This window comes from Bufo bufo, chromosome 7, assembly GCF_905171765.1.
Source record: "Bufo bufo chromosome 7, aBufBuf1.1, whole genome shotgun sequence".
Classification (NCBI taxonomy): Eukaryota; Metazoa; Chordata; class Amphibia; order Anura; family Bufonidae; genus Bufo; species Bufo bufo.
The window spans coordinates 195,296,850-195,309,269 of record NC_053395.1 but is presented as its reverse complement, the minus strand read 5'-3'; the positions used below and the strand labels follow the sequence as shown (position 1 = coordinate 195,309,269).

Here is a 12,420-nt window from a genome sequence, read left to right as displayed (position 1 = left end):
AAAAAAGTTTAAGGCCTGGGCTACCTGGTCTTCACTGCAGTCATTTCCTATAGCATAAAAAATACCAAGCAATCTTGCAATGGTTACCAAAAAATCCTACAAGGTTGAATTTTTCCAACCAATGCAAAGTAGCTTCCATTTTTACCATTATCACAGCAGTTTATTGACAGCACAACCAGAAGTCACCGTGTAGGCCAGGCCTAAACTGAATCTTTTTTATGGTCACCTGAAGTGATCCACACTTTTTTTTTTTAATCAACTGTAACCATTAGTCTTCTTGGCCAATGTGTCAACTGCAAAACTGTACAACATATCAGGTTAGACGCCAATGCATATCTAGGAAACATAAAGGCTACCTTTAATGTCAATGCTTACAACTGACCGTATTTGGGCTTTGCTTTAATAAAAACTAAACTGTTTTTACAGTTGTTGGATTGATGTTGAGTTCATTACGGCCATAAAAATTTTGTTTCTGTAAATATATCTCTTTATAAAGAATACTTGCACCATCTGAACTTATTAAAAAAAAACTTTGATTTAATATCGTAAATGGTCATTCTGAATAACGTATCATTTACATAGGGAGAAGTCAGTTACAAATTAATATGGCAAGACATTAGCCATTTTCTTTAGGATCAACCAAATACATTCAAAGTAATTTTCCATGCCACTTTCCAATTTTTTTGAGGTAAACATACATTTGTAATATAAAGCAACAATGACGCCAACCATCTCTCTCAGCAGTAAATAGTGCTTTCAACACATTCCTTTGAGGTACTGTACAAATCAACTTTCCTGAGGTTTTTTTTTGTTTGTCATTTTTGCAGACAGAACGTTAAAAGAAATAAACTACAGAAATTAAGTTCCAGATTAATTTTCTTATCCCTTCTGCAGAACAGACAGGACTGAGGAATACTGTTGCTCGTAACATGGCAAAAAAAAATCTGGCTCTCTGTCTTTTCAACTTATCTGTTCATCTATAGTCCATTAATGTTTGAAGTTAAAGCTCTTAATATTAGCACATGCCACCAATGTAATTGTGAGGCAAACAAAAAAAGAAAGCACCACTTTAGGCACTTGACAGCAACTAAATTTCAAGAACAGCTGAATGGAATCAGTACACGGGATTCATGTCCTTCCAATGTCAACCCATGTCCACCCTGCTTCTTTGTGAATGTCGGTTTCGTTAAACAGAACTAAGCATTAAAATATGCTCACTGTCACGTCATTCAATTCAGAACATTGGCTGTGTGATGCACATTAAAGTCTACCATCTGAAGAAGCAAGTCTATTTTGGCTGCCTTGTTACTTTTATCATTTAGGCCACTGCCAAAAAGGGACCCTTACCCCTTGGTCACCTAAATTTGTGTGCCAGCAATCATTGTAATGTTTATTATCACTGACTGCAACCAAACATTTTGTTCCATTCAATGTACGTGTCAAGTTCTTTCTGTGATATACTAGGCTGAATTTTGCAGAATACATTTTCAAAGTCTTGGTATGTTACGGGCCTCAACTGGCTCGGCATAATAGCTGAGAGGTCTGAGGGTGGTATGGCATGGAGAGGACCAACCACAGCTTCCTGACACAAGCGAGCCACATCCAGTCCAGAAAAACCTTCTGTGCGCTGCACTAGGAGTGCAACTTCTTTGTCATTGAGACAGTAATTGTGCTGTGAGAGCAATTGTATTATTATTTGATGTCTGGCTGTGCTGTCTGGAAGAGGGATAAGAAGTCTCTTCATGAAATATCTCCTTAGAGATTCATCTATTTCTTCGGGTTTACTTGTGGCACAAATAACAACTATTTGGTCCTCAGCAGATGAAAGAACGGAATCTAACTGCATAAGAAACTCTGTTCTCATTCTGCTTATTGGATTGTGTTCTTCACCTACTTGGGAAGAAAGTAGCATGTCTATGTCACTTACAAAAATCACAGAAGGTTGCCGACACCTTGCCACAAGAAAGGATGCATGGACAATTTTTTCTCCTTCATTAATCCACTTTGTGACAAGATTAGAGCCGGTAATTTTAAAGAATGTGGCACCTAGCTGACTAGCTATACATCTGCCCAATAATGTTTTGCCCGTTCCTCTAGGTCCAAATAAAAGTAAGCTCCTAGGCAAAGCTGTAAGCCCACTGAATGCATCAGATCGGATAACAGGCCATAATACTTCTTCCTTTATAAATGCCTTTACCAAATCAAGGCCAGCAATCTCATCCCAGTCAACTGGATGTCCCTGGTTGATAATCTCATTAGTTACAAGGTCAATGAGGTGAGTATCAGTGTTCTTCAGCTGTTCGTCCACAGAGTGGTTGGATGAGGTAGCTGTATGAAGTCCGGGGCCTTGCAGAGTATGTGGGAGCAGTTGTCTATGCTCTTCATTGTGTTCATTGATTGCAGATGAGTTGTATTTTACAAAAGCTTCACTTGATCTTGAATTCTTTCCAGTGCTATATGAAGGTGGTGTAAGGGCTCTTGTTGACTGACTGCTAAATTTTCTTTGCTGATCAGTAGGAGCTAGCTGCTTTGTGGGTTTGAATGCCAAGGATGAAGACTCAGAACTTCGGTCATAGCCATTTCCTCTATTTGAGTTGGATATACTTGTGTCGGGCATTCTGTACATAGGGCTATGTGAGGTTCTTTGTTGTCCATAACTATAGCTTCCATAACTAGAATCTAAATCCCCCTGTCCTGCCATATAGAACGCTTTTCTTTTGAGGGAGCTAGCTGAGCTTGATGGAGTAATTGGGGTCAAACCATGTGTTTGATAGCTGTAGCCTGGAACTGTTGTTGGTGGAAGAGGAGTTGGGGCAGGGATACCAGAAGGGAGGTAAGCAGAAGGAGGTGGTGCACTTCCAGGGCTATACCCTGACCCAACACTAGACTGTGGAGGATAGCCTGCAGGTGGATAGTTGTAGCTTGAAAGGTTAGAGGCTCCATTGTAGCCTGGTACAAGAGCTGATGGGGGTGGTGGAGGTGGAGGAGGCTGTAGGAGGCCGGAACTATGAAGTGGGGATGGATGAGGTGATGGCAATGCAGATGCAGATTGACTACTGTAGCTTGAATGCAGGTAGGAGCCATTATAGCTTGCTCCATATTCCTGAGACGGTAGCCCTGAATGTAGACTAGGAACTGAGTGACTTCCACATGTACTGGAATAACTAGATTCTGACAAGTTGTTGCCCACCCCAGGAGAACTGCCTAGGCTGGCATCTGATGGAGGTATAGTGGCTCCTACTCCAGTTTTGCTTGCTGCAATAACATCGGAAACACAATTCATAGGATAGACGTCTGAGTTCCAAGGTTCTCCATCATTTTTTCGACCATTCACAAGGCCTGACTGAGCTTCAGTGTAATTGCTGAGAAGAGGTCTTTCCATAGATCCTTCCAATATTCCAGAATATTTCTCAGCATACTTTTTCAGTAGATTTGATGCAGTTAAAGCTGATATATCATCATTGGCCCAGGCATACTGGTAAGTGCGTTGCAAATGACCACGATATGCTTCCACTTTATGAGCCGGTGACCTCGTGGTTGACGATATATCGAAGTGCTGTTCTGGCCATTGAGCATGCTCTGGCGTCCACTGCATCTTCAAGCCTTTATAAATAAAAAAGAAAAAGGATCAATACAATAATACCATAATTATTTCATGCACAATATACTGCATGTAAAAATATATTAGATAATTAGCAGATATTCTTATTTTTAGACCAGTCAAGTGATAGATTTTTGTAAAACACAGATACAGGTCTCCAGAAACACTTAAAATGCTATGTCTGCAGTGGTGGCTGGCTACACAATATCAGTTTTCTCCCCAATCTAAAAATATGAGACACAGCTGACAGATCACATCTAGGATACCTCTCTTATTTGGTGCTGAGCACCTAGTTAGCACAGCATAATGTACCCTGTGCTCAACAATATGACACAGACATTGAAGGTCATTCCATAATCCAACTCTCATCTAAAGTGGTCCACGACAGTTTCAAATCTGCTTCGTGGAGTGCAGCAAAGCAATCTCCCAGGCATCGGTCCATCGCTTTCATCACACAAAGCCTACAACTCAGTATGAATTACAATTGCTTTCTTTCCTTTTCTGAGCTCTGGTGTTGAGCCCCTATAGAAAAACAAAACAAAACGTGTAACGCTTGTCCTCTAGTCCGTTTCCCCTATAGGTCTCCGGGGTACAAGGAAGAAACCTCCACTGACTATTCCCTAAAACTTTTTTTTTTCCAGTTTTACCCTTTGGATGCTGTGTAGCTGGAACCTATCATATAGACACAGCATTTGTTACAAGTCACATTTCAAGAGATGTCTGGAAACAAACTTAATATACAGTAATTGTGTTAATAATATATACGGTATAGGAGATAACTCAATCTAATTGGTGGGGGTCCAGCTTCTGGTACCCCAGCCAATCAACTGTTTAAAGAGACTGCAGTGCTCTGGTGACGTCAATGGGCTGCATTACCAAGCACAGACAATATATAATGAACTTAGTAAGCTTTGAGGAGGCCGCATCTCTCACTAAAGCATCGCTGCCTCTTCAATCAGCTGATCAGTGGCGATGCTGGGTGTCAGACCCCCACCAATCAGATATTGATGACCTGTCTCAAGGATAGATCATCAATATTATATTCCTAGAATTCCCTTTTAAACCTGATATCATTTTCCATTATGCTGATCTAAAAGTTTATAACGATGCAGTAAAATTCCTTTAATTTACTTTGAATGGGCCTGAAGGGCAGTGGATTATTAGATATCTCAGATTATCAGATGGCCATAAAAAATTATATAAAACCTGTCCTTGTAAATGTGTAAAATCCTCTAGGAAAGAGGAATCCTCTAGGAAGAAAGTCCCAAAAATTATAAAGGTGTTGTTTGAGAGTATAAGAAGTTAAATTAGCTGCAGGTAAATGCTAGAATTTAAATAAAAAATCATCTGATAAATTCCCTGCCGATCCAGGTCTGCCGCTACCATGGTTCCTGCTGGTCTTTACTTATTTTCTTGGATGATGTGCCATACATACATGTGGCCTGCAGCTAATCTTCATGATATCAATAAGTCCATTGATTGGCTAGACCATATCATCAAACCAGGAAAATAAACAAAGACTGCAGGGAATCATCTAAGTATCAGGGCCAGATCGGTGGAAGATTTAACAGGTGACTAACAATTGCTTTATAATTTTATAACATTTCCCACAGGTGATTCATTTTTAAGACAACCTGTTTAACACAAACTTAGACTTGCTATTTTTATAAGCTCTCGTGCACAAAGGTACATTAAGGGTCCCCCATTGCACAGAGCCATAATGGTGTCCCCATAGAGATACATGAGTAGCTTTCTCTATATCTGTTTGCCTCCAATTTAATATAGGGGTCAAATAGAAGTTTGTTTGTTTTTCGATTGGATTCCATATGAACCTAACAGAAAAGAAGCGTTCTTCCTTAGACCTCCCTCTATGAGCCATAACAGGGGATGGCTAAGTAGGAGCTTGTCCCATTGTGGCACACCTGCTTTGGCTATATATCATTACCTGATCAGCCTTTCAATTTGGACAGGGTAGCAAGGACCCTTACCTTATCTCAAATTTGAGCTAATTTCTCATAAAAACTAATTCAATACAATATTATGAAATGCTTGCAAAATCAGGCTGTAATGTGTGGCTACACATTGACATATAGGATAGACATCTCATGACAAACTGTCGCAAAATCATGTCTTTTTTTTTTTTTATGTGGTTATCTTTCACCACACATTTCTGGATACATCTAACCAAGAGGAAAGGTAAGGAAGACCACATCTGTAATACCATATTCACATTACTCTTTGGCAAGCCCCAGCTTTATTGGTGACAAGAAAAGATTGAGCGGGTTGGGAGGTGACCCTGTGGCTATTAGCTGATGGCTCGCTTTTTTTTATAGAAAAGGGGACGTCTTTAATGGAACCAGTGATCTAGATAGAATAAATCTAGGTAGAATAAATTACATAAGCTAAAAGATCACTGAAGGTGGAATAAACTTATGTGGTGCTATTAAAATATTGTTTGGAAATTGTCAATGTTGCAGCACATTATATGCACAGGATATGGAGTTAATAGCTGTAAATCAGTCAATTGTATCCTATCTCCAAGGAGAGTCCTTGGTTTGTAAGTGATGTCCCTGGAATTCTTTGTCCTTTTTATTTTTTAAACCAGCAAGAAGTGGCCATGACGCTCTGTAACTATTTCTCTATTTTTTCACTATCTACTCAGTGATACTGTGTCGTTTAAATAATTGTTCCTATAGGAAACAATCCAAAAAGCATGATGATTATATTTTAGTAAAGAGATTTTCCAGGAGTTTAATATTTATAACCTATCCTTAGGATAGGTAGTCAATATCTGATTGGTGGGAGTCTGACTCCTAGCACCCCTATTGACCAGCTGTTTGAAGAGGCTGTGGAGCCTCCTCACAGCATAAAAAGCCTAGTGCCTTACACTCTATGTGCTTCGTATTGCAGCCTAGTCCCATTCACTTGAATAGGACAGGGCTGCAAATAGGTCATGTGGCTAAGAAATGTGATGTCACTGACCTAGAAACAGGCCACTGCGATCACCAGAGTGCCACAGCCTCCTTAAACAGCTGATTGTAGGGATGCCAGGAGTCAGGTCTTCACTGGTGATAGATTCTGTTTAAAGGGGTTATTCTATTATACAGCCCTTATGTGTCCACCTCAGTAAATGTGTTTAGCAGGACATACAGGTCTTGCCTCTATTTGTGATCCTTCAGGTATGCAGAGGGATGCCCTATGTGATGAGTCAACTGCTTCTGAAGCTTTAGCATCGTTTCTGCTATTCAGAGATGATGATGAGCAAGTAATAAGACATTGAGACAGGGGCGTAACTATAGGGGAAGCAGGGGAAGCGGCTGCTTTGGGGCCCCGACCCCGAAGGGGTCCATCCAGGAGGAGGAGGCCCCCTCAACAGTATTACACAATGAAATTATATCAAGTGACAGTATAGACAGTGTAGAAAACAGATGGAACAGCTGCCGGGACTGGTCTGAGAGAGCGATCTGTACTAGCCACAGGAATGGGGGCGGCATGAAAGGAAGGGGTTGCGAAAAAATTACTTGGGGAGGGGGGCCCCATTCAAAAATATGTTGTGGGGCCCAGTCATTTCTAGCTACGCCACTGCATTGAGACATCATTACTGAAAATGCACTCGCTGAGCATCTCTTCTGAGAAGCAGATAAGACGTTAACGATTCAAATGCAGCGGGCTCACTACCAGGGATCCCTCCATATATCCAAAAGCAGATAGAGCAGATAGAGAATCAAGACTAAGCAAGTGTGTCCACTTAAACACATTTACTGAGTTGGACATAGAACAGTTGTTCAAGAGAAACAGTAGATGGTGCTATGCTATATCGATATTCCATTTATTTATTTATTTTTGCCATTGCAAATACACAAATGTTTATAATTATGGTCTGGATTTAACTCTTACAAATATTTTTCGTGGGATATCCCCTTTAAGGCTTTTTTGTAACCTCATGCACATAAGACATGTCCAAGTTACACTTTGACACCTACAGTACAAGAAACTATTCTGACACTCCATAAATGTCTTTGCCCTTTGGCTTTTATACTTTTGTAAATGTGAAACTACATTCAGTAGATTACAAGTAATAGGAGACAGATGGAAGGGAGCATTACAGCAGGATCCGAGCATTGGAGAGGTTGTTTGTAGTCTGTTACCACTGAGACCCATAGCTGTAGAAAAAGTGGTAGGAGATTAGATATTTTTTTTTAATCAAGACTATCTGTAAAACGTTATTTTTTATTGTTGATGGATCTGAAGTTAAAAAGAAAATCAGTTGTGTAGGTGGAAACCTGTAAATGGGTTTTTTCTGCTTTTGATGAGCTGGGTCCCTCAACAGGGTAAATGAAGCATTACACAATTTCCGTAAGCTATTCATGTCAGGTCCCCATATAGAGGCATATACTCTTTTTACCTGCTTTCAACCATGGCTAATATATGAGGATCATGAACAGGGACCCCCCCCCCCCTCTAAACACTGGTCTATCTCTTTAAACGTATTTCAAGATTAAAAAGCCAAGTGACAATGTTAATATGAGACAAATAGAAATCTAATTTGAATCAATTTTATAAGTAAACATTTTTAAGAAATTGATATTTTTTTTCACTATTATCAATATTAAACAAAATCCTGATCTCTTGTCACTGACCCTCAGAATTCATCTCATTATCATCAATATAATAGGATATACAGTACAGACCAAAAGTTTGGACACACCTTCTCATTCAAAGAGTTTTCTTTATTTTCATGACTATGAAGGCATCAAAACTATGAATTAACACATGTGGAATTATATACATAACAAACAAGTGTGAAACAACTGAAAATATGTCATATTCTAGGTTCTTCAAAGTAGCCACCTTTTGCTTTGATTACTGCTTTGCACACTCTTGGCATTCTCTTGATGAGCTTCAAGAGGTAGTCCCCTGAAATGTTTTTCACTTCACAGGTGTGCCCTGTCAGGTTTAATAAGTGGGATTTCTTGCCTTATAAATGGGGTTGGGACCATCAGTGGCGTTGAGGAGAAGTCAGGTGGATACACAGCTGATAGTCCTACTGAATAGACTGTTAGAATTTGTATTATGGCAAGAAAAAAGCAGCTAAGTAAAGAAAAACGAGTGGCCATCATTACTTTAAGAAATGAAGGTCAGTCAGTCAGCCGAAAAATTGGGAGAACTTTGAAAGTAAGGGCTATTTGACCATGAAGGAGAGTGATGGGGTGCTGCGCTAGATGACCTGGCCTCCACAGTCACCGGACCTGAACCCAATCGAGATGGTTTGGAGTGAGCTGGACCGCAGAGTGAAGGCAAAAGGGCCAACAAGTGCTAAGCATCTCTGGGAACTCCTTCAAGACTGTTGGAAGACCATTTCAGGGGACTACCTCTTGAAGCTCATCAAGAGAATGCCAAGAGTGTGCAAAGCAGTAATCAAAGAAAAAGGTGGCTACTTTGAAGAACCTATAATATGACATATTTTCAGTTGTTTCACACTTGTTTGTTATGTATATAATTCCACATGTGTTAATTCATAGTTTTGATGCCTTCATAGTCATGAAAATAAAGAAAACTCTTTGAATGAGAAGGTGTGTCCAAACTTTTGGTCTGTACTGTATATATACACACAAATATAAAAAATAAATTCCACAACACTTCCGTGAATGTGCGTTTATTCACCCGGTATCATGAATAAACGCACATTCACGGAAGTGCCGCAGAGTTTATTTTTTGTATTTTTGGGTTTAAGGGATCGCCCTTCACCCGCTGGCACTCCAGCATTTGCTTGATTTTCAGCGGTGCTCCCTGATTTATTTATTTATATATATATATAGAAAACAAAAGGTCCCAACATTCATTCACAATAGTGGATGGTCAGAGATCACCTCCTCCCCGCCCATCCCTGCACAATGACTTCTGCACAGGTCACAGACCAAGTCAATGTGTTACCCACACACACACACACATCTGCAAATTATTATGTTCACTATTTCAGCTGGTAACAGAAAATCATTACAGAAAAAAAAAAAAAAAACTCCAATCATACATGACATGTGTAACAGGTGCACAGCTGGTGTGAGATAAACATTTATCCCTGATGTCATACACCACTCAAAAACCTAATTCTGACACATCCCTGAACACTATTACATATTCTGAATAATTGATTGTTTGCTAGAGATTGCTTGATGTGCAGTTGACAGACTAATTGACACCTCCATGTCCCCTTCCATATGAAATCCATTTACAGTTCTATATCATTCTATATGCAAAATTTACTAAATGTTCCATTTTTAAAAAAAAACATGTTTAACCCTTTTATGGTCTTCTAAATATAGAGCCCATTCAGTTGATTTCCGGCAAGAACACAGATGACGAACATAGTAGCAAGTCAATTCCCTACTGATGTTTCACGTTTGTTTCAAGACTATGGAAGTTAATTAGCGGGATAATTCATTGTTAATTGTGTTAGTTTACAAGAATGCAGTCAACAAAAAATGCACCAAACCTGGCATTGCTATCACATTTTAGGCATAATGTTTTTTTTTTATTACCAAAACAGGATTACAGGCAGATGATAATAGATTATGTACAAAGAAATTCCAGAGGGTTATATTATCTATACTCAATTTATTGACATTTATATTAGATTTACATTGTGTCAGATTTATTGGTCAGTTCCAGTTCTACCAGTTCTTGAAGAGGTTGACCAGTTTATATCACTAGCAGCACATTTGCTGGTAACAGCACATGCATACAGCTAGTAGTAATCATTATTATGTCGGCACTGATTGTCCGATAGTTTACTATGTATAATTCGTGTTTACCTACGGGCCCCCTGATCTGCATGCCGGTGCTGTGCTGGGAACATGGCTGCTGATAGAGGATTCCGTCCATCAGCGGCTTCAATTCATTTACACTGAGAACTATCAAGGACACTTGCGCATGCGCAGTCCATCCCCAGTGTTACTGAATGGAGGTCACTGATGGATGGAATCCTCCATCAGTGGTCATTTTCCCAGTGCAGCGCTGGCATGCAGGTCAGGGGAGCTGTGTATAGGCATGAATAACGCATATTAAACTATCGGACTTCAGTGCAGAATTGGTGCAAATACAGTGGCAGACGTGGATGAGCTCAGAACAAATCTCATCCGCATGCATGAAGAAATTGACCCGTGGTACGGATTTTTAAATCCACAGGATGTTAGTTTCTGCTGCGGAAAGTGCACCCATAGTCAATGGGGGAAGAGGAAAGAAATACTACTAGCTATACTTATGCAGATGATTGAAAAATGCTCCGGCACTCAAGGACGTTCTGTGCAAAAATCCCGGTCTTTATTAAATCTTCACCAAAATACAGGTACCGGGATTTTTGCACAGAACGTCCTTGAGTGCCGGAGCATTTTTCAATCATCTGCTTACCATTGGACTGGCTTGGGTCCGCCCCGTGCACCGTTCTATAGGATCGGAAGGTGAGCTGGCTGTAACCTTTTTCTTATAGCTATACTTATGGTTGCCTATTGCCAAGTCTAAATGAGTTTAAAATTAAAGAAACATCTATCGTCAAAGTTTAAAACAACAATAGTTTTAAAAATGTAGCGGCTGCAGGGGTCACAGGTAGTGACATGTTAACCCAGGGGACTATCCAGGGAATGCTGCGATAGTAGTGCCAGTAGAGCGTGGTTTTGCATGTATTTTTCTGCAGCTTTCATGGGATTTGCTTCAAAAAGTTTCTGTATTGCATCTGCTATAATGTTATAGAGAAGAATGGAAATTCTACTATGGAAATTCTGAAAAAATTACCGGGAAAAAAATCAACAGCCATTCCACATAGAGAATAATTACTCAAACTATCCCCATTACCTTCAGGATAAAGGTAAAAATGTGAGGACATTTACACTGCTGCAGATTGTACTCTATACCCAGATGAGAGTTCGGCATATTAGGGATTAGAAATATGAATTTCCTGTTTGAATCCAGTGAGAACCAGTTTCCGGCAAGCTATGTTCGCCGGAAACTGTTCGCCGGCGAATAGTTCGGGACATCTCTATATATATATATATATATACATATATATATATATATATATATATATATATATACATATACACACACACACACACACACACATATACCCACACTCCAATATACATAAATCTGTGAAAACGTAGCTGTTAATTGGAATAAACCTCTAATTTAGCAAGCAGTGACTGGCACTATATTTCATCCCATTATTCTATGCGATTTGATCGCTCTCCAGCTTAAGACGTCAGCCGGTAGAGCTGAAAGGTACCGCAGCATGAGTGGGAAAAAAAAAAATCATCTCAACAGCGAAACTGCAACAATCAATTTGCAGAGTATAAGCGCTGGCCAGTCTCAGCCCATCGTGCATGCTGCTTCACTCGGCAATCTTTAAACAAGGCCCCACAGGGCCTCCGCTGTCAAGTCGTATGTGCCAGTATCACCAAGCTGCCGCTCCAGTCGAGGCTCAGGAGGAAAGCAAAAGCAAGTAATCCTGCTATAAGCAGCTCCAGGAAATAAAGAGCGAGTCAACATACAGCAACAGCATACAGTCAACTATATTTAGCCAGCCTTTATGGAAGAGAGATTATATTTTCAAATACAAGTAAATTATGGGAACCAAACGATACCTGTCAGTCTACACAGATTCCTAAAATCTACAGCCATGTACTTCTGCATCCAGGAGCGGGAGGCCACAGGCTTAAAGGTGTTATCCCATAAGTAATATGATAAAAATTAAAATCAGACATCATATAGTACATGACAGTCTCTTTCTAGCAAAGCTAGAACCAGCCCTGTACCTCACATGGATC

General features: G+C 39.9%; 1 protein-coding gene across 2 annotated transcripts in view; it reads right to left on the bottom strand.

The window, feature by feature from the left end:
* Nucleotides 1-254: 254 nt before the first annotated feature.
* FIGN (fidgetin, microtubule severing factor) overlaps nt 255-12,420 on the bottom strand; it is a 139,342-nt gene continuing 127,176 nt past the window's right edge. For both annotated transcript variants that reach the window (XM_040440757.1, XM_040440758.1), the window contains one exon: nt 255-3,603. In XM_040440757.1, the coding sequence (XP_040296691.1) occupies nt 1,397-3,603 (2,207 nt within the window). In that variant the 3' untranslated portion in view covers nt 255-1,396. The remainder of the gene's footprint in view (nt 3,604-12,420) is intronic.